The sequence below is a fragment of the Oncorhynchus nerka genome, linkage group LG15 (genome assembly GCF_034236695.1).
Source record: "Oncorhynchus nerka isolate Pitt River linkage group LG15, Oner_Uvic_2.0, whole genome shotgun sequence".
In the NCBI taxonomy this organism is placed as follows: domain Eukaryota; kingdom Metazoa; phylum Chordata; class Actinopteri; order Salmoniformes; family Salmonidae; genus Oncorhynchus; species Oncorhynchus nerka.
This window is the reverse complement of record NC_088410.1, coordinates 96,532,672-96,555,748: the sequence shown is the minus strand read 5'-3', so window position 1 is coordinate 96,555,748 and position 23,077 is coordinate 96,532,672. Positions and strand designations below refer to the sequence as shown.

General features: G+C 41.6%; 1 protein-coding gene across 1 annotated transcript; it reads right to left on the bottom strand.

Moving 5' to 3' along the window:
* Nucleotides 1-11,038: 11,038 nt before the first annotated feature.
* Nucleotides 11,039-22,888, bottom strand: LOC115143532 (glycerol-3-phosphate dehydrogenase [NAD(+)], cytoplasmic-like). The gene is made up of 8 exons (XM_029684033.2): nt 22,776-22,888; nt 21,219-21,396; nt 20,598-20,738; nt 19,930-20,068; nt 17,774-17,886; nt 17,164-17,400; nt 16,928-17,034; nt 11,039-11,230 (listed from the first exon to the last, which is right to left on the bottom strand). The coding sequence occupies exons 1-8, from the start codon at nt 22,814-22,816 to the stop codon at nt 11,134-11,136; spliced, it is 1,053 nt and encodes a 350-aa protein (XP_029539893.1). The 5' UTR covers nt 22,817-22,888; the 3' UTR covers nt 11,039-11,133.
* Between the last annotated feature and the right edge of the window lie 189 nt (nt 22,889-23,077).

Genomic DNA, 23,077 nt, shown 5'->3' with positions numbered 1-23,077 from the left:
AACATTGTTAACGTTGGCCAGAATCCCATCTCATTCCATTTTCTCCCACTGCCGGGCACTGGGCTTCCTCTCACTACCATATTTGGAAGTGAGTGGAGACTCCAGGCGGATGCTTCACGTTTATACATCATGTGAAATAGATTTATCATTGTTCTGTCTGTGGTATGAAGATGGCGACGTTGGCTAGCCAAACTGCGCATGTGGTGCAAGCCGTTAAATATAAAGCACTTATTCAATACAAAGTTGTTTTTGACGAAAATTAAAACGTGTCAATTTGTCACATTCACGAGGTTGGAGTAATAACGTGTTCAACTACTTAAGACACTGGCTTGAATATAGGTTCTCCCTTTAGATTTCGAGAAAATTAACAACTAAGAAATACTTTTTCACTTCTCTCATTGACTTCGCAAATTTCAAACCCTGGCCTGGTCTTCTTGGTCTGTTTAGCAAGTGTTCCCGGTAGTCTAGCAATGTTGTGCCTCTGGGTTTATAAACTGCTATTACTGATGGGACGTTCACTATTACTTTTCCAACCAGATAGACTAGTGTCTTTCTTATCGTAATAAGAATAAGAGCACCTCCTCCCAGCTGCCCACTGCACTGAGGCTAGGAAACACTGTCACCACTGATAAATCCACAATAATTGAGAATTTAAATAAGCATTTTTCTACGGCTGTCCATGCATTCCACCTGGCCACCCCTACCCTGGTCAACAGCCCTGCACCCCCCACAGCAACTCGCAAAAGCCTCCCCCATTTCCCCTTCACCCAAATCCAGATAGCTGATGTTCTGAAAGAGCTGCAAAATCTGGACCCCTACAAATCAGCAGGGCACGTCAGCCACGCTCAAGGTCCTAAACGATATCATAACCACCATCGATAAGAGACAATACTGTGCAGTTGTATTCATCGACCTGGCCAAGGCTTTCGACTCTGTCAATCACCACATTCTTATCGGCAGACTCAACAGCCTTGGTTCCTCAAATGACTGCCTCGCCTGTTTCACCAACTACTTCTCAGACAGAGTTCAGTGTGCCAAATCGGAGGGACTGTTGTCCGGACCTCTGGCAGTCTCTATGGGGGTGCCACAGGGTTCAATTATCGGGCCAACTTTTTTCTCTGTATACATCGATGATGTCGCTCTCGCTGTTAGTGATTCTCTGATCTAGCTCTACGCAGACGACACCATTCTGTATACTTCTGGCCCTTTTTTGGACACTGTGTTAACTAACCTCCAGATGAGCTTCAATGCCATACAACTCTCCTTCCATGGCCTCCAGCTGCCCTTAAATGCAAGTAAAACTAAATGCATGCTCTTCAACCGTTTGCTGCCCGCACCTGCCCGCCCGCCCAGCATCACTACTCTGGACGGTTCTGACTTAGAATATGTGGACAACTACAAATACCTAGGTGTCTTGTCCAGACTCGTATCTCCAATCCAAAATTACATCTAGAATCGGCATCCTATTTCGCAACAAAGCATCCTTCATTCATGCTGCCAAACATACCCTCATAAAACTGACTATCCTACCGATCCTTAACTTCGGTGATGTCATTTACAAAATAGCCTCCAACACTCTACTCAGCAAATTAGATGCAGTCTATCACGGTGCCATCCACTTTGTCACCAAAGCCCCATATACCACCCACCACTGTGACCTGTATGCTCTAGTCGGCTGGCCCTCGCTACATATTCGCCGCCAAACCCACTGGCTCCCATTTGCTATGTAAAGCCCCGCCTTATCTCAACTCACTGGTCACCATAACAACACCCACTAATAGTATGCGCTCCAGCAGGTATATCTCACTGGTCATCGCCAAAGCCAATTCCTCCTTTGGCCGCCTCTCCTTCCAGTTCTCTGCTGCCAATGACTGGAACGAATTGCAAATATCACTGAATCTTGAGACCCATATCTCCCTCACTAACTTTAAGCTACAGCTGTCAGAGCAGCTCACAGATCACTGCACCTGTACATAGCCCATCTGTAAATAGTCCATCTAACTACCTCATCCCCATACTGTTTTTTTGTGTGCTCCTTTGCACCCCAGTATCTCTACTTGCACATTCATCACTCCAGTGTTTAATTGTTAAATTGTAATTATTTCACCACTATGGCCTATTTATTGCCTTCCTCACTTATCTTGCCTCATTTGCAGACACTGTATATAGACTTTTTTTTCTCTATTGTGTTATTGACTGTATGTTTGTTTATTCCATGTGTAACTCTGTGTTGTTGTTTGTGTCGCACTGCTTTGCTTTATCTTGGCCAGGTCGCAGTTGTAAATGAGAACATGTTCTCAACTAGCCTACCTGGTTAAATAAAGGTGAAATAATATATACTGTATATACAGTATATCACAAAAGGGAGTACACCCCTCACATTTTTGTAAATATTTGAGTATATCTTTTCCTGTGACAACACTGATGAAATGACACTCTGCTACAAATCTAAAGTAGTGAGTGTACAGCTTGTATAACAGTGTACATTTGCTGTCCCCTCATATTAACTCAACACACAGCCATTAATGTCTAAACCTCTGGCAACAAAAGTGAGTACACCCCTAAGCCATTTTCCCTCCCCGGTGTCATGTGACTCGTTGGTGTTACAAGGTCTCAGGTGTGAATGGGGAGGTGTGTTAAATTTGGTGTCATCGCTCTCACACTCCCTCATACTGACTGGTCACTGGAAGTTCAACATGGCACCTCATGGCAAAGAACTCTCTGAGGATCTGAAAAAAATCATTTTTGCTCTACATAAAGATGGCCTGGGCTATAAGAAGACTGCCAAGACCCTGAAACTGAGCTGCAGCACGGTGGCCAAGGCCATACAGCGGTTTAACTGGACAGGTTCCACTCAGAACAGGCCTCGCCATGGTCGACCAAAGAAGTTGAGTGCACGTGCTCAGCGTCATATCCAGAGGTTGTCTTTGGGAAATAGACGTATGAGTGCTGCCAGCATTGCATCAAATTGGTCTGCATAGCTGTCGTCCCAGAAGGAAGCCTCTTCTAAAGACGATGCACAAGAAAGCCCGCAAACAGTTTGCTGAAGACAAGCAGACTAAGGACATGGATTACTGGAACCATGTCCTGTGGTCTGATGAGACCAAGATAAACTTATTTGGTTCAGATGGTGTCAAGCGTGTGTGACGGCAACCAGGTGAGCAGTACAAAGGCAAGTGTGTCTTGCCTACAGTCAAGCATGGTGGTGGGAGTGTCATGGTCTGGGGCTGCATGAGTGCTGCCGGCACTGGGGAGCTACAGTTCATTGAGGGAACCATGAATGCCAACATGTACTGTGACATACTGAAGCAGAGCATGATCCCCCTCCCTTCGGAGACTGGGCCGCAGGGCAGTATTCCAACCTGATAACGACCCCAAACACACCTCCAAGACGACCACTGCCTTGCTAAAGAAGCTGAGGGTAAAGGTGATGGACTGGTCAAGCATGTATCCAGACCTAAACCCTATTGAGCATCTGTGGGACATCCTCAAACGGAAGGTGGAGGAGTGCAAGGTCTCTAACATCCACCAGCTCCGTGATGTCGTCATGGAGGAGTGGAAGAGGACTCCAGTGGCAACCTGTGAAGCTCTGGTGAACTCCGTGCCCAAGAGGGTTAAGGCAGTGCTGGAAAATGATGGTGGCCACACAAAATATTGACACTTTGGGCCCAATTTGGACATTTTCACTTAGGGGTGTACTCACTTTTGTTGCCAGCGGTTTAGACATTGTTGCCTGTGTGTTGAGTTAATATGAGGGGACAGCAAATTTACACTGTTATACAAGCTGTACACTCACTACTTTACACAGTAGCAAAGTGTCATTTCTTCAGTGTTGTCACATGAAAAGATATACTCAAATATTTACAAAAATGTGAGGGGTGTACTCACTTTTGTGATATACTGTATATATAGTGATAGTTTAAAAAAAAAATATTGATCCATTATTTTACCAGGTAAGTTGACTGAGAACACGTTCTCATTTGCAGCAACGACCTGGGGAATAGTTACAGGGGAGAGGAGGGGGATGAATGAGCCAATTGTAATTGGGGATTATTAGGTGACCGTGATGGTTTGAGGGCCAGATTGGGAATTTAGCCAGGACACCGAGGTTAACACCCCTACTCTTACGATAAGTGCCATGGGATCTTTAATGACCTCAGAGAGTCAGGACACCGGGGTTAACACCCCTACTCTTACGATAAGTGCCATGGGATCTTTAGTGACCACAGAGAGTCAGGACACCCGTTTAACATCCCATCCGAAAGACGGCACCCTACACAGGGCAGTGTCCTGGGTCATTGGGATATTTTTTTTTAGACCAGAGGAAAGAGTGCCTCCTACTGGCCCTCCAACACCACTTCCAGCAGCATCTGGTCTCCCATCCAGGAACTGACCAGGACCAACCCTGCTTAGCTTCAGAAGCAAGCCAGCAGTGGTATGCAGGGTGGCATGCTGCTGGCAATAGTGATCCATGATAAGACATTTTGAGATGAATATCAGTGAACGTATAATGTGTGTTTGTAGAACAATATAGTATAATGAAAATGTCACGTTGTATATCATTGTCTCGAAACCCACCCTCAGAGTTCTCTGTACGAGATGAGGGCTCCACCAGGCGTCCATGGCAACAGAGACATTCTGAAATGTCATCTCAATACAGTATGATGATAATAGCACAATAACTGTGTAATAAAATAGGTCTTATGTCTAATAACACCCACTACCATTGGGTTAGGCATGTTGAAAACAACCAGTAAAATAATGTATAGATAAAGATTTGTAATGGTCCCTCAGATTCTCAAGAACGTCTACAGATGCACCGTCGAGAGTATCTCGACTTGCTGCGTCACCGCCTGGTATAGCAAATGCACCGCCCTAGGACCACAAGGCCCTACAGAGCTCCCATGGCATTCTAGACCTACACACCAACAAGCAGTGTCTGAGGATGGCCCAAAGAAAATGTCAGAGACTCCAGCAAACCTTGCCATACATAGACTGTTCTCTCTACTTCTATCCGGCAGATGGCGCCAGAGTATGAAGTCTCGGACAAACAGGCTTCTGCCGCCAAGCAATGACACTGTTAAACAGATAGACAATAGCTGTCCACCCCCCCCCACGGACCATATATTCCATTCTTTATTCCAGCGATATAGTTATCATGTCTAAGCCTGTATTTCCTCTCCTCTTTTCTTTTATTTCTCCTCCTGTTTTGGAATTTCATTGTCATTCCATTTCATAAGCCCTCGTATAGCCTCTTCTCTCCTATCTCTCTCTCCTATCGCTCTCTCCTATCGCTCTCTCCTATCTCTCTCTCCTATCTCTCTCTCCTATCGCTCTCTCCTATCGCTCTCTCCTATCTCTCTCTCCTATCTCTTATGCCTCAATTTATCCCCCCTCTCTCTACATCTCCCTCTCTCATCCTCTCACCGTCTCTCTCTCTCTGTCTCTCCATCTTTACCAATCCCATTTTCTCCCCTCCCCTTCCCTCTCTCTCTATACGCACACTCACAGGTCACTACCCACAGAAACAGACACACCTACACTGACACTCTTGCAAATACACGCACGCGCACACACCACTTATGCTGCTGCCATACTGTTAACTGTTATCATTATTTATCCTGCTACCAGTCGCTTTCTAATCCCAGCCTATATATCTACCTCCAAATACTGCAGTATCTCTGCACATTGTAAATGTGTTTTCTGGCACTGTCCCATATATGCTTACATTCTCATATTGTTTCTTTCTTCCTTTTTAATTTTTTTTAGTTATACTATTTTGATAGTGAATACTGTTGGGAAGCTCCCAAGCAATGACACTGTTAAACAGATAGACAATAGCTTTTTTGTTATACTATTTTGATAGTGAATACTGTTGGGAAGGGGTTGCTAGTTCAGATTGTCACTGTACTTGTGCATGTAACAATAAAATGTGAAACTAGTAAAGATAGATTAGACATTTCTCCAAATAGACTGGAGGAGGAAAACATAACCAACATCCTGTATGAGGATACGCATTTAGCTGTATGTACACTATATATATATATACACAAAAGTATGTGGACACCCCTTCAAATGAGTGGATTCGGCTATTTCAGCCACACCCGTTGCTGACAGGTGTATAAAATCGAGCACACAGCCATGCATTCTCCACAGACAAACATTGGCAGTAGAATGGTCTTACTGAAGAGCTTAGATACTTTCAACGTGGCACCTTCATAGGATGCCATCTTCCCAACAAGTCAGTTCATAACATTTTGGCCCTGTTAGAGCTGCCCCGGTCAACTGCAAGTGCTGTAATTGTGAGGTGGAAATGTCTAGGAGCAACAACGGCTCAGCTGTGAAGTGGTAGGCCACACAAGCTCACAACATCTGTCTTCGGTTGCAACACTCACTACTGAGTTCCAAACTGCCCCTGGAAGCAATGTCAGCACAAGAACGGTTCGTCTGGAGCTTCATGAAATGGGTTTCTTGGCCAAGGAGTCACACACAAGCCAAAGATCACCCTGGACAATGCCAAGCACAAGCTGGAGTGGTGTTAAGCTCACCGCCATTGGACTCTGGAGCAGTGGAAACACGTTCTCTGGAGTGATGAATCACAGGTCACCATCTGGCAGTCCGACAGACAAATCTGGTTTTGGCAGATGCCAAAGAACGCTACCTGCCCCAATGCATAGTGGCAACTGTAAAGTTTGGTGGAGAAGGAATATTGGTCTGGGGCTGTTTTTCATGGTTTGGGCCCCTTAGTGCCAGTGAAGGGAAATCTTAACGCTACAGCATAGAACGACATTCTAGACTATTCTGTCCTTTCAACATTGTGACAACAGTTTGGGGAAGGCCATTTCCTGTTTCAGCATGACAATGCCCCCATGCACAAAGTGAGGTCCATACAGAAAAAGTTTGTCGAGATCGTTGTGGAAGAACTTGACTGGCCTGCACAGAGCCCTGACCTCAACCACAATGAACACCTTTGGGATGAATTGGAACGTCGTTTGAAATGCCCAACATCAGTGCCAGACCTCACTAATGCTCTTGTGGCTGAATGGAAGCAAGTCCCCCCCCAGCAATGTTCCAACATCTAGTGGAAAACCTTTCCAGAAGTTTGGAAGCTGTTACAGCAGCAAATGGGGGACCAACTCCATATCAATGCCCATGATTTTGGAATGAGATGTTCAACGAGCAGGTGTCCACATACTTTTGGTCATGTAGTATATGTTCTCCTGGCGGGGGGGGGGGGTGGTATCCCAGTCCTACATGTCTGATAGGGCAGCTAATGTCATGATGGACATTAGAGCAGTCGCTCCCTGGTCCACAGCAATCTACACTGAGCCCTGTACTAAATATAGTTCAACTTCCACCTTTGCCGTGATGGAGAGTAGCTATTATTAGTACACTGACTCAATAGATATGCAAACCATGTCAACTAGGGAATCCAATGATCGCCTACTTATTACGTGACACTGGCAAATTGGCATGTTACCTCTTTTCCCACTTCTGAACTGGCCTACTGCTGATGTATTTCAGATGGTGTCTGGGGGAAAAAAGCTACTTCTGTTGGGTCTATCTACTAAAAAAGCTACTTCTGTTGGGTCTATCTACTAAAAAAGCTACTTCTGTTGGGTCTATCTACTAAAAAAAGCTACTTCTGTTGGGTCTATCTACTAAAAAAGCTACTTCTGTTGGGTCTATCTACTAAAAAAGCTACTTCTGTTGGGTCTATCTACTAAAAAAAGCTACTTCTGTTGGGTCTATCTACTAAAAAAAGCTACTTCTGTTGGGTCTATCTACTAAAAAAGCTACTTCTGTTGGGTCTATCTACTAAAAAAGCTACTTCTGTTGGGTCTATCTACTAAAAAAGCTACTTCTGTTGGGTCTATCTACTAAAAAAAGCTACTTCTGTTGGGTCTATCTACTAAAAAAGCTACTTCTGTTGGGTCTATCTACTAAAAAAGCTACTTCTGTTGGGTCTATCTACTAAAAAAGCTACTTCTGTTGGGTCTATCTACTAAAAAAAGCTACTTCTGTTGGGTCTATCTACTAAAAAAGCTACTTCTGTTGGGTCTATCTACTAAAAAAGCTACTTCTGTTGGGTCTATCTACTAAAAAAAGCTACTTCTGTTGGGTCTATCTACTAAAAAAGCTACTTCTGTTGGGTCTATCTACTAAAAAAGCTACTTCTGTTGGGTCTATCTACTAAAAAAAGCTACTTCTGTTGGGTCTATCTACTAAAAAAAGCTACTTCTGTTGGGTCTATCTACTAAAAAAGCTACTTCTGTTGGGTCTATCTACTAAAAAAGCTACTTCTGTTGGGTCTATCTACTAAAAAAAGCTACTTCTGTTGGGTCTATCTACTAAAAAAGCTACTTCTGTTGGGTCTATCTACTAAAAAAGCTACTTCTGTTGGGTCTATCTACTAAAAAAAGCTACTTCTGTTGGGTCTATCTACTAAAAAAAGCTACTTCTGTTGGGTCTATCTACTAAAAAAGCTACTTCTGTTGGGTCTATCTACTATCTACTATCTGCTAGTCATTTGCTCACAAACCAAAGCAGATCCTACTTTCAATTTCACATACTGATTTTGGCACAATGGCATCGTCACAAATTTGAGAATTGTGTATATATATATATATATATATATATCATTTTTTGCATAGTTGAATTTCTAATCCAATAACAGACTATCCTGAATATAGTTAAAACTGGAATACACTAGGATTTATATAATGTCCCAGAGGGTTTTTTCCCTGAGTAAAACTGCTTCAGCAAATATTGTATTATTATTATATATTTATATTATATATTTATTATTATATATTATTATTATATATATTATTATTATTATTATTATTATAATAATTATTATAACAATTAATCTTGTAATATTGCCCAAGTCTCATCACTTCAGATTACTATGTGCGATCCACTTCTCAGCAGAGAGAATCGTTGCAGTCGTCACTCTGGAAAATGGTAAAGGTGAAGAGTTTAGGGTAGCAGGCTAGCAGGCTAGTCAGATTCAGGTCAGGTTTCATCGAGGGGGTGTTGAGAGCACAGCATGCACTTGTGGAAAGGTCCTTTGCAATCTACTGACTGAAGGCCTAACACGGCTATAACACTGCTGTACTTTACTGTATATAAACTCAGCAAAAAAATGGAAAAGTCCCTTTTTCAGGACCCCGTCTTTCAAAGATAATTCGTTAAAAATCAAAATAACTTCACTGATCTTCATTGTAAAAGGTTTAAACACTGTTTCTCGTGCTTGTTCAATGAACCATAAACAATTATTGAACATGCACCTGTGGAACGGTCGTTAAGACACTAACAGCTTACAGACGGCAGGCAATTAAGGCCACAGTTATGAAAACTTAGGACACAAAAGAGGCCTTTCTACTGACTCTGAAAAACACCAAAATCGAGATGCCCAGAGTCCCTGCTCATCTGTGTGAATGTGCCTTATGCCTGCTGCAAGGAGGCATGAAGACTGCAGATGTGGCTAGGGCAATAAATTGCAATGTCCGTACTGTGAGACGCCTAAGACAGCGCTACAGTGAGACAGGATGGAATGCTGATCGTCCTCGCAGTGGCAGACCATGTGTAACAACACCTGCACAGGATCGGTACATCCGAACATCACATCTGTGGGACAGGTACAGGATGGCAACCACAACTGCCCGAGTTACACCAGAAACGCACAATCCCTCCATCAGGGTTATATCTGGAGTACCCCTCCTGTCCTATTCGGTGTCCTGTGTGAATTTAAGTGTGCTTTCTCTAATTCTCTCTTTCTTTCTCTCTCTCTCTCTCGGAGGACCTGAGCCCTAGGACCATCTGACATGACTCTGTCCCCAGTCCACCTGGCCGTGCTGCTGCTCCAGTTTCAACTGTTCTGCCTTATTATTATTTGACCATGCTGGTCATTTATGAACATTTGATCATCTTGGCCATGTTCTGTTATAATCTCCACCCGGCACAGCCAGAAGAGGACTGGCCACCCCACATAGCCTGGCCACCCCACATAGCCTGGAGATGCACTGCAGTACTTAATGCAGCTGGTGGCCACACTAGATACTGACTGTTACTTTTGATTTGACCCCCCCTCCCTTTGTTCAGGGACACATTATTCAATTTCTGTTAGTCACATGTCTGTGGAACTTGTTCAGTTTATGTCTCAGTTGTTGAATCTTGTGTTCATACAAATATTTACATGTTAAGTTTGCTGAAAATAAACGCAGTTGACAGTGAGAGGACATCCATCCAAAAAACATCAGGGGTGAGTTATTTGAACAATTTAAACAATTTCCTAAATTAAATGTAATCCATTCGTATAAGCACTAGGCTACTTCAATAAAGATAATATATGCAAAACCCTCAATACTGCAGATAGGTAGTGTGTCTGCACAGAAAGTTGACAGAGAGAGAGACAGAGAGAGACAGAGAGAGAGAGAGAGAGACAGAGAGAGAGAGAGAGAGAGAGAGAGACAGAGAGAGACAGAGAGAGACAGAGAGAGACAGAGAGAGAGAGAGAGAGAGAGAGAGAGAGACAGAGAGAGAGAGAGAGAGAGAGAGAGAGATAACATAATGAAGGCGATAACCAGGGATAAGCAGTGAATAACGGTTGTTTATTCAAGTCCTTTGTCAAACATAACAAGGTAATAAAATCTGTTTGCAAGACAAATGTTTACCAGTGACTGGATCAAAAAGTAGATTAAGGCACTTCTTTCATGTGTTTTTGTGTGGGATTCACCGACTATGGAAAATGCAACTTACACAAAATAGTCATACCCTTCCCCTCCCAGAAGACAATTCACCTATTCAAGGCCATGGGACATTCTTCTAAACAAAATGTATTTTTGGAAAATCTGACATATTACCTAGTGGCAACATCACCAATAACAACTTAAGAATCAGTCGGAACAAGGGGTATTTTTGATGATATTGTAGTGGCATATTACAGCAGCCCAGAACCAGAGGTAGGTTTGACTGAGAAGTTACTTTCTGAGGTGTTGTGTGGTCCACTCCGTATCTTAGTATTTAGACATTTAGATGAGGTGTAATCATCGTCCAACCCGCTCCTCATCAGCCTCGCTTCCTTCGGCTGGTTCCAACATTTAAAGCGTCCCAGCATCCTTCAGTCAGTCACATGTGTTCAGGGTGGTTCTGCAAACAGGTGATGAACTCTTTGACGGGGTGTCCGTGGAAACAGATCTGGTTGACAGCATTGAACAAGGGGAACCTAGAAGGTGGAAAGCTGGGATATCAGTTTCAGTTTTAAAACAAAAATGCCTGATTCACACCAAAGTGCCAACCCAAACCCTACTGGCTTACAGTATATATACACAGTGGAGTAAAGTACTTAAGTAAAAATACTTTAAAGTAATTAAGTAGTTTTTTGGGGTATCTGTACTTTACTATTTATATTTTTAACAACTTATACTTCACTACAAAATAATGTACATTTTACTCCATACATTTTCCCTGACACCCAAAACTACTCATTACATTTTCAATACTTAGCAGGACAGGAAAATGGTCCAATTAACACGCGTTTTAAGAGAACATCCCAGGTCATCCCTACTGCGTCTGAGCTGGAGGACTCACTAAACAGAGAACATCACTGGTCATCCCTACCGTCTCTGATCTGGAGGACTCACTAAACAGAGAACATCCCTGGTCATCTCTACTGCGTCTGATCTGGAGGACTCACTAAAGAGAGAACATCCCTGGTCATCCCTACTGCGTCTGATCTGGAGGACTCACTAAACAGAGAACATCCCTGGTCATCCCTACTGCGTCTGATCTGGAGGACTCACTAAACAGAGAACATCCCTGGTCATTTCTACTATGTCTGATCTGGCAGACTCACTAAACAGAGAACATCCCTGGTCATCCCTACTGCCTCTGATCTGGAGGACTCACTAATCAGAGAACATCCCTGGTCATCCCTACTGCCTCTGATCTGGAGGACTCACTAAACAGAGAACATCCCTGGTCATCCCTACTGCCTCTGATCTGGAGGACTCACTAAACACACATGCTTCATTTACTTTCCGTAAATTAAAAGAAAACAAGAAAATGGTGCCATCTGGTTTTGAATTTGGATTTGAAATTATTTGTACTTTTACTTTTGATACTTAAGTATATTTTAGCAATTACATTTACTTCTGATAGTTAAGTACCCTTGTAAAACTGACCATCCTACCAATCCTCGACTTCGGCGATGTCATTTAGAAAATAGCCTCCAATACCCTACTCAACAAATTGGATGCAGTCTATCACAGTGCAATCCGTTTTGTCACCAAAGCCCCATATACTACCCACCATTGCGACCTGTACGCTCTCGTTGGCTGGCCCTCGCTTCTTACTCGTCGCCAAACCCACTGGCTCCATGTCATCTACAAGACCCTGCTAGGTAAAGTCCCCCCTTATCTCAGCTCGCTGGTCACCATAGCATCTCCCACCTGTAGCACACGCTCCAGCAGGTATATCTCTCTAGTCACCCCCAAAACCAATTCTTTCTTTGGCACGAACTACAAAAATCTCTGAAACTGGAAACACTTATCTCCCTCACTAGCTTTAAGCACCAACTGTCAGAGCAGCTCAGATTACTGCACCTGTACATAGCCCACCTATAATTTAGCCCAAACAACTACCTCTTTCCCTACTGTATTTAATTTATTTATTTTGCTCCTTTGCACCCCATTATTTTTATTTCTACTTTGCACATTCTTCCACTGCAAATCTACTATTCCAGTGTTTTACTTGCTATATTGTATTTACTTTGCCACCATGGCCTTTTTTTGCCTTTACCTCCCTTATCTCACCTCATTTGCTCACATTGTATATAGACTTGTTTATACTGTATGTTTGATTTATTCCATGTGTAACTCTGTGTTGTTGTATCTGTCGAACTGCTTTGCTTTATCTTGGCCAGGTCGCAATTGTAAATGAGAACTTGTTCTCAACTTGCCTCCTGGTTAAATAAAGGTGTTCTCAACTGGCCTACCTGGTTAAATAAAGGTGTTCTCAACTGGCCTACCTGGTTAAATAAAGGTGTTCTCAACTAGCCTACCTGGTTAAATAAAGGTGTTCTCAACTAGCCTACCTGGTTAAATAAAGGTGTTCTTAGCCGACCTGGTTAAATAAAGGTGTTCTCAAGCCTACCTGGTTAAATAAAGGTGTTCTCAACTGGCCTACCTGGTTAAATAAAGGTGTTCTCAACTGGCCTACCTGGTTAAATAAAGGTGTTCTCAACTGGCCTACCTGGTTAAATAAAGGTGTTCTCAACTGGCCTACCTGGTTAAATAAAGGTGTTCTCAACTGGCCTACCTGGTTAAATAAAGGTGTTCTCAACTGGCCTACCTGGTTAAATAAAGGTGTTCTCAACTAGCCTACCTGGTTAAATAAAGGTGTTCTCAACTTGCCTACCTGGTTAAATAAAGGTGTTCTCAACTGGCCTACCTGGTTAAATAAAGGTGTTCTCAACTGGCCTACCTGGTTAAATAAAGGTGTTCTCAACTGGCCTACCTGGTTAAATAAAGGTGTTCTCAACTGGCCTACCTGGTTAAATAAAGGTGTTCTCAACTGGCCTACCTGGTTAAATAAAGGTGTTCTCAACTGGCCTACCTGGTTAAATAAAGGTGTTCTCAACTGGCCGACCTGGTTAAATAAAGGTGTTCTCAACTGGCCGACCTGGTTAAATAAAGGTGTTCTCAACTGGCCGACCTGGTTAAATAAAGGTGTTCTCAACTGGCCGACCTGGTTAAATAAAGGTGTTCTCAACTGGCCTACCTGGTTAAATAAAGGTGTTCTCAACTGGCCGACCTGGTTAAATAAAGGTGTTCTCAACTGGCCGACCTGGTTAAATAAAGGTGTTCTCAACTGGCCGACCTGGTTAAATAAAGGTGTTCTCAACTGGCCGACCTGGTTAAATAAAGGTGTTCTCAACTGGCCTACCTGGTTAAATAAAGGTGTTCTCAACTTGCCTACCTGGTTAAATAAAGGTGTTCTCAACTGGCCGACCTGGTTAAATAAAGGTGTTCTCAACTGGCCTACCTGGTTAAATAAAGGTGTTCTCAACTTGCCTACCTGGTTAAATAAAGGTGTTCTCAACTGGCCGACCTGGTTAAATAAAGGTGTTCTCAACTGGCCTACCTGGTTAAATAAAGGTGTTCTCAACTGGCCTACCTGGTTAAATAAAGGTGTTCTCAACTGGCCGACCTGGTTAAATAAAGGTGTTCTCAACTGGCCTACCTGGTTAAATAAAGGTGTTCTCAACTGGCCGACCTGGTTAAATAAAGGTGTTCTCAACTGGCCTACCTGGTTAAATAAAGGTGTTCTCAACTGGCCTACCTGGTTAAATAAAGGTGTTCTCAACTTGCCTACCTGGTTAAATAAAGGTGTTCTCAACTTGCCTACCTGGTTAAATAAAGGTGTTCTCAACTAGCCTACCTGGTTAAATAAAGGTGTTCTCAACTAGCCTACCTGGTTAAATAAAGGTGTTCTCAACTGGCCTACCTGGTTAAATAAAGGTGTTCTCAACTGGCCTACCTGGTTAAATAAAGGTGTTCTCAACTGGCCTACCTGGTTAAATAAAGGTGTTCTCAACTAGCCTACCTGGTTAAATAAAGGTGTTCTCAACTGGCCTACCTGGTTAAATAAAGGTGTTCTCAACTGGCCTACCTGGTTAAATAAAGGTGTTCTCAACTAGCCTACCTGGTTAAATAAAGGTGTTCTCAACTAGCCTACCTGGTTAAATAAAGGTGTTCTCAACTAGCCTACCTGGTTAAATAAAGGTGTTCTCAACTTGCCGACCTGGTTAAATAAAGGTGTTCTCAACTGGCCTACCTGGTTAAATAAAGGTGTTCTCAACTTGCCTACCTGGTTAAATAAAGGTGTTCTCAACTTGCCTACCTGGTTAAATAAAGGTGTTCTCAACTAGCCTACCTGGTTAAATAAAGGTGTTCTCAACTAGCCTACCTGGTTAAATAAAGGTGTTCTCAACTGGCCTACCTGGTTAAATAAAGGTGTTCTCAACTGGCCTACCTGGTTAAATAAAGGTGTTCTCAACTAGCCTACCTGGTTAAATAAAGGTGTTCTCAACTGGCCTACCTGGTTAAATAAAGGTGTTCTCAACTGGCCTACCTGGTTAAATAAAGGTGTTCTCAACTGGCCTACCTGGTTAAATAAAGGTGTTCTCAACTGGCCTACCTGGTTAAATAAAGGTGTTCTCAACTGGCCTACCTGGTTAAATAAAGGTGTTCTCAACTGGCCTACCTGGTTAAATAAAGGTGTTCTCAACTGGCCTACCTGGTTAAATAAAGGTGTTCTCAACTGGCCTACCTGGTTAAATAAAGGTGTTCTCAACTGGCCTACCTGGTTAAATAAAGGTGTTCTCAACTAGCCTACCTGGTTAAATAAAGGTGTTCTCAACTGGCCTACCTGGTTAAATAAAGGTGTTCTCAACTGGCCTACCTGGTTAAATAAAGGTGTTCTCAACTGGCCTACCTGGTTAAATAAAGGTGTTCTCAACTGGCCTACCTGGTTAAATAAAGGTGTTCTCAACTGGCCTACCTGGTTAAATAAAGGTGTTCTCAACTGGCCTACCTGGTTAAATAAAGGTGTTCTCAACTGGCCTACCTGGTTAAATAAAGGTGTTCTCAACTGGCCTACCTGGTTAAATAAAGGTGTTCTCAACTGGCCTACCTGGTTAAATAAAGGTGTTCTCAACTGGCCTACCTGGTTAAATAAGGTGTTCTCAACTGGCCTACCTGGTTAAATAAAGGTGTTCTCAACTGGCCTACCTGGTTAAATAAAGGTGTTCTCAACTGGCCTACCTGGTTAAATAAAGGTGTTCTCAACTAGCCTACCTGGTTAAATAAAGGTGTTCTCAACTTGCCTACCTGGTTAAATAAAGGTGTTCTCAACTGGCCTACCTGGTTAAATAAAGGTGTTCTCAACTGGCCGACCTGGTTAAATAAAGGTGTTCTCAACTGGCCTACCTGGTTAAATAAAGGTGTTTTCAACTAGCCTACCTGGTTAAATAAAGGTGTTCTCAACTGGCCTACCTGGTTAAATAAAGGTGTTCTCAACTAGCCTACCTGGTTAAATAAAGGTGTTCTCAACTGGCCTACCTGGTTAAATAAAGGTGTTCTCAACTAGCCTACCTGGTTAAATAAAGGTGTTCTCAACTGGCCTACCTGGTTAAATAAAGGTGTTCTCAACTGGCCTACCTGGTTAAATAAAGGTGTTCTCAACTGGCCTACCTGGTTAAATAAAGGTGTTCTCAACTGGCCTACCTGATTAAATAAAGGTGTTCTCAACTAGCCTACCTGGTTAAATAAAGGTGTTCTCAACTGGCCTACCTGGTTAAATAAAGGTGTTCTCAACTGGCCTACCTGGTTAAATAAAGGTGTTCTCAACTGGCCTACCTGGTTAAATAAAGGTGTTCTCAACTGGCCTACCTGATTAAATAAAGGTGTTCTCAACTAGCCGACCTGGTTAAATAAAGGTGTTCTCAACTGGCCTACCTGGTTAAATAAAGGTGTTCTCAACTAGCCTACCTGGTTAAATAAAGGTGTTCTCAACTGGCCTACCTGGTTAAATAAAGGTGTTCTCAACTAGCCGACCTGGTTAAATAAAGGTGTTCTCAACTAGCCTACCTGGTTAAATAAAGGTGACAAAAAAAATACAAAAAAATACAAAAAAAAGTATATTTAAAACCAAATACTTTTAGACTTTTACTCAAGTAGTATTTTACTGGGCGACTTTCACTTTTACTTGAGTATTTTCTATTAATGTATCAGCTCAGTTTGGCTCAGTAGTGTGAAAAGGTTATACGGGTGGTTTGTCATTACATGTCATTGGATGCTCAATTAAGAACATAACTCACTCTCAGAAGATTCGGAAGGCAAACTCATCAAATGTAACTCACTTGTCCACCAGGCCCTTCTTCTTCAGAATGTGGTTGACTTCAGCTGCAGTGGCCGGACCCTGGAGTTTCTGACCATTCAACATCTCCTTCTCCAACTCCTCAATAGTCTACACAGGGAGACACAAATACAGAGTGAGAGTGAGAGTGAGAGTGAGAGAGAGAGAGAGAGAAATTTTAACATTTAGAATATCGACGACAACGGGTATGACCAATTCTTTCCACACTCCTCACAGCACCTTTCCGGTTTTGGCGAAGGCCTCTGCGATCTTACGGTTGCGTCCGCCGTAGCAAGTTGTGATGAGGTCGGCGACGCCACAGCTCTCCAGGAAAGTGACAGGGGAGACGGTCCCAGCGGTGCAGAATATCCGGGCGAAGGCAATCATCTCCATCAGTCCCAGTCTGATCACCGCCGCCTTGGTGTTATCACCGAAGCCCAGGCCGTCACAGAACCCTGCTCCTACCGCTACTATGTTCTGGGGTGGGAGAAGAAGAGATCGTTTTAAACCATTACGATCTCATCTGTAAATAGAAATCTAAAAAGCAATTTATCTTAAAAAGATTCTCTGACGATGGTCAACATGACTGAAACACATCCGGTACATTACACTCCTTTGTTTGAGCACATATTAATACACACACGATCAACAGCATTTTTTCCCCTTAAATCCTCAGTGTCTGTTTCCTCCTTCCATTTTTTTATAAAAAAACAACAACTTTTATTTAACTAGGCAAGTCAGTTTAAGAACAAATTCTTATTTTTCAATGACGGCTTACCCTGCCTCCCCATTCCGGTTAGAACATTGTAACACTTTTTCCCCTCTCCTTCCTGCGTAACTAAAGGCCCACCTTGAGAGCGCCACAGATCTCTACCACATCAGCTTCCTCCACCACGGTAACTCTGAAGTTCGTGGTCTGCATCAGTTTCTTCAGGATGGGGCCCCACTCTTTGTTCTTGCACCCTGTGTGACGAATACAAAACATGGATAATTATTAAACGTGAAAAATATCTTCAATACCATACCTGGGGTTGGCAGGTAGCGTTGTGGTTAGAGCGTTGGGCCAGGTTGCTAGATTGAAATGCTCAGCTGACAAGGTAAAAATCTGTCGTTCTGCCCCTGAACAAGGCAGTTAACCCACTGTTCCTAGGCCGTCATTGTAAATAAGAATATGTTCTTACCTGACTTGCCAAGTTAAATAAAAGATTAAATTAAAACAATTATTAAAAAATCATGAAATGCATTGACATGCTATTTTAATGGTCAGAGATATACTGTGTTCTATTTTAATGGTCAGAGATATACTGTGTGCTATTTTAATGGTCAGAGATATACTGTGTGCTATTTTAATGGTCAGAGATATACTGTGTTCTATTTTAATGGTCAGAGATATACTGTGTGCTATTTTAATGGTCAGAGATATACTGTGTTCTATTTTAATGGTCAGAGATATACTGTGTTCTATTTTAATGGTCAGAGATATACTGTGTTCTATTTTAATGGTCAGAGATATACTGTGTTCTATTTTAATGGTCAGAGATATACTGTGTTCTATTTTAATGGTCAGAGATATACTGTGTTCTATTTTAATGGTCAGAGATATACTGTGTTCTATTTTAATGGTCAGAGATATACTGTGTTCTATTTTAATGGTCAGAGATATACTGTGTTCTATTTTAATGGTCAGAGATATACTGTGTTCTATTTTAATGGTCAGAGATATACTGTGTTCTATTTTAATGGTCAGAGATATACTGTGTTCTATTTTAATGGTCAGAGATATACTGTGTTCTATTTTAATGGTCAGAGATATACTGTGTTCTATTTTAATGGTCAGAGATATACTGTGTTCTATTTTTCAGAGATATAATGGTCTATTTTAATGGTCAGAGATATACTGTGTTCTATTTTAATGGTCAGAGATATACTGTGTTCTATTTTAATGGTCAGAGATATACTGTGTTCTATTTTAATGGTCAGAGATATACTGTGTTCTATTTTAATGGTCAGAGATATACTGTGTTCTATTTTAATGGTCAGAGATATACTGTGTTCTATTTTAATGGTCAGAGATATACTGTGTTCTATTTTAATGGTCAGAGATATACTGTGTTCTATTTTAATGGTCAGAGATATACTGTGTTCTATTTTAATGGTCAGAGATATACTGTGTGCTATTTTAATGGTCAGAGATATACCTATTTTAATGGTCAGAGATATACTGTGTTCTATTTTAATGGTCAGAGATATACTGTGTTCTATTTTAATGGTCAGAGATATACTGTGTTCTATTTTAATGGTCAGAGATATACTGTGTTCTATTTTAATGGTCAGAGATATACTGTGTTCTATTTTAATGGTCAGAGATATACTGTGTTCTATTTTTTTATACTGTGTCAGAGATATACTGTGTTCTATTTTAATGGTCAGAGATATACTGTGTTCTATTTTAATCCAGAGATATACTGTGTTCTATTTTAATGGTCAGAGATATACTGTGTTCTATTTTAATTCAGAGATATATATTTTAATGGTCAGAGATATACTGTGTTCTATTTTAATGGTCAGAGATATACTGTGTTCTATTTTAATGGTCAGAGATATACTGTGTTCATTTTAATGGTCAGAGATATACTGTGTTCTATTTTAATGGTCAGAGATATACTGTGTTCTATTTTAATGGTCAGAGATATACTGTGTTCTATTTTAATGGTCAGAGATATACTGTGTTCTATTTTAATGGTCAGAGATGTACTGTGTTCTATTTTAATGGTCAGAGATATACTGTGTTCTATTTTAATGGTCAGAGATATACTGTGTTCTATTTTAATGGTCAGAGATATACTGTGTTCTATTTTAATGGTCAGAGATATACTGTGTTCTATTTTAATGGTCAGAGATATACTGTGTTCTATTTTAATGGTCAGAGATATACTGTGTTCTATTTTAATGGTCAGAGATATACTGTGTTCTATTTTCCTAAACAACCAAACACACACCCCTTACCGATTGTTGTTTCGCAGAACTTCTCCTCCGCGACTTCGTTGGCTATGTTAGCTCCCATCAGCACCGTCATGGTGACGCCCAGCTTCTCTCTGATGACATCAGAGATCAGCTTCAACCCCTCTGGCCCCTCATCCACACCCTGAAACATAGATTCATTAATCATCGACATCCTGTGCCATTACAATGGGGGAAAGTAGCTGAATCAATATTGAGTTGTCTGATCTTTAAAATAACTCTTGCCTTATTGATTGACTAAAATAATGTTTGAGTAATCACTACTGTGCCATTACACTCGTTAGATGTGGTTTATATTCATTATAAGCGGTGAATGTTAAATTATTGACTCAATAATCATTTGAGTCCACTTTTTAAGAATGAATTATGACATCATTTTCTTCCCTGATCTCTCTCCAGCATCTGGTACATGAAATGTGGTGCTAGAAAGGCTAACTGATTGGCAGCAGTGAGAGACAAGCTTCACTAACCAAATACAATTGCAAGACATTCGACATCCTAACATCCTCATCGTCCTATTTTACAGCAACAAACAACAATCAGAAGCAGCAGTATTAAAATCTATAAATTCAATCAGAAGTTTGTCCTTCAAAAAGGTCATTGTTTGCTGCTGGCTTTATTCAAAACAGGCCCTGAAAGCAAAAACCACTCACTTTGATAAGAGACATGCCCACAGCATCCTTCTTGATGTGTTCTTTGATGGTGTCACAGATTCTGTTGATGAACTGGTGTGGAATAACGAAGATCAAGATGTCTGCTCCCTTCACGGCATCCGTCACCTCTGGAACAGCCACCTACATGGGCGAAGACAGAGTCATCGGGTGGATGTGTGGCAGTTGGTAATAATAAATGATTAGGTAATGATTTGTTAATAATCAGGTAATAATCTAATTTGTTTTTTATTGAACCGAAAAGGTGATACATGCATTGTTGTGTTTTCTATCGTGACAAACTGTAAAAAAAAAAAATGTTATGTTAGATTTGAGATTTGGTTCTGGGTTACTTCTAAAATTATTAATACACAATTTTCCCCCAGAGTATTTTGAATGTCTAAAATGAATTTTTTAATTTTACCTTTATTTAACCAGGCAAGTCAGTTAAGAACAAATTCTTATTTTCAATGATGGCCTAGGAACAGTGGGTTAACTGCCTTGTTCAGGGGGCAGAATGACAGATTTGTACCTTGTCAGCTCGGGGGTTTGAACGTGCAACCTTCCGGTTACTAGTCCAACGCTCTAACCACTAGGCTACCCTGCTGCCCCAATGAGTCTTACGATGTTTGGGGGAAGCTTGTGTCCAGGCAGGTACTTGACGTTCTCATGGTCTGTGTTGATGATCTCTGTGAGTTTCCGGCCGTTCACGGTCTCCTCAAAAACCCACATGTTCACTGTCGTGTCGAACACGTCAAGCTTTCCTGCATTGACGCCTACAATCTTGGCAATGGCAGAGCCCCTGTAGATGTGAAACAAAAGGTGTCCATTTCAAACAATGATATTGTTTCATTCGTGTTCTCCACATTTTAGGATCTTAGAGAAATTACTCGGTGTGCAAGACCCAGTGAGGTAATCTCACGTTGAGAGATAAACAGGCTAGCAAGTGAGATGTTAGGATGTCGAATGTCTTGCAATTGTATTTGGTTAGTGAAGCTTGTCTCTCACTGCTGCCAATCAGTTAAGCTTTCTAGCACCACATTTAATGTACCAGATGCTGGAGAGAGATCAGGGAAGAAAATGATGTCATAATTCATTCTTAAAAAGTGGACTCAAATGATTATTGAGTCAATAATTTAACATTCACCGCTTATAATGAATATAAACCACACCTAACGAGTGTAATGGCACAGTAGTGATTACTCAAACATTATTTTAGTCAATCAATGAGGCAAGAGTTATTTTAAAGATCAGACAACTCAATATTGATTCAGCTACTTTCCCCCCATTGTACTAGTCAGCCTACACAACAACACAATACAACACAACCTCAGAGAACATAAGAGCATTCCCGAGGAAGTCAATCCAAGGCCCTGAGGTGCAGCAGTTCAAAGAGTTTGTTGTTATAGGAGGCGCACAATTAGGCCCAGCGTCGTCCGGGTTAGGGGAGGGTTTGGCCGTCATTGTAAAATAATAATTTATTCTTAACTGACTAGCCTAGTTAAATAAAGTTTACATAAAAAAAAATAGAAATAGCAGCACGGCTACTGGACATACCACCACCACCCTTCAAGTTCATCACATAATATGATACGATCAGCCCTTGTGTGAGTGTGTGAGAGAGAAACTATAAGGAGTTGAACTGCATTCTGCATGAGCCAAACGTCCGATGCAGTCACTGTGGCTGAAACGTCAATAATCCAGCAAATCTACTAGATTAAATCAACTCAATTGAGATTAGAAATTAAATTCTGATATTTGCCCCAGTTATGTTGCATTATCACCATAGGCCCAATTGAGACAATTACAAATCCTATTATTATTATTACTGGTCTAATAAAGCAACAAGGAAATCAGGGAAAATCTAACACGAACAGGATAACAGCAGTTTACTGTAGGCATATCTTTCAAACTGTCATCTTTTTCTGGTGAGATCACATCGAGCAAAAAACAAACAAACTCGATACACTCACAGCTTCAATTCTACGACCTAAAACATGATACACAACCGATCCAAAGATTCAGTGTGATCACCGCCTCAAATGAGTCCCTTAAGTGAGGCATTGTAAACCGCTGACATGCAAAAAAAACTGCCCTCTCGTTTACATTAAGATCATTCGGCATCATCAGCTCAGAAAGAGCTAAATATGTTTAGAATGAATTAATATAAAACATGCTTACCAGTTGCCAGAGCCAATGATGCATACTTTCTTGGGTGCCATGATGTACAGTGCGATAGTCCACGGTGTCTGTAGCTTCTCCTGAAGTGCTTGGTGCGAGACGCGTCTGAAGCCGAGACGAAATGTATTTATACGTGACACGTGGTCTAGCAGACCGTCTGGGTCACGCCCCCTCGTAGCTATTGGTCAGCGCGGTCAGGAAGAGGACCACTTCTAAATCCCATTAGGAACAATGTGTTGCGTTAGGAAGGAGTCTCACATCGTGTCCTTTAGCACACCTCAATGTTCGGAGAGGTGAGTCTT

Coding starts and splice junctions, on each gene's coding strand:
- LOC115143532 (XM_029684033.2), bottom strand. CDS start 22,816: ATGGCACCCAAGAAAGTATGCATCATTGGCTCTGGCAACTG. Junction 21,397..22,775: donor ATCATTGGCTCTGGCAACTG/GTAAGCATGTTT, acceptor TCACATCTACAG/GGGCTCTGCCATTGCCAAGA. Junction 17,887..19,929: donor GTTCTGCGAAACAACAATCG/GTAAGGGGTGTG, acceptor TTCGTCACACAG/GGTGCAAGAACAAAGAGTGG.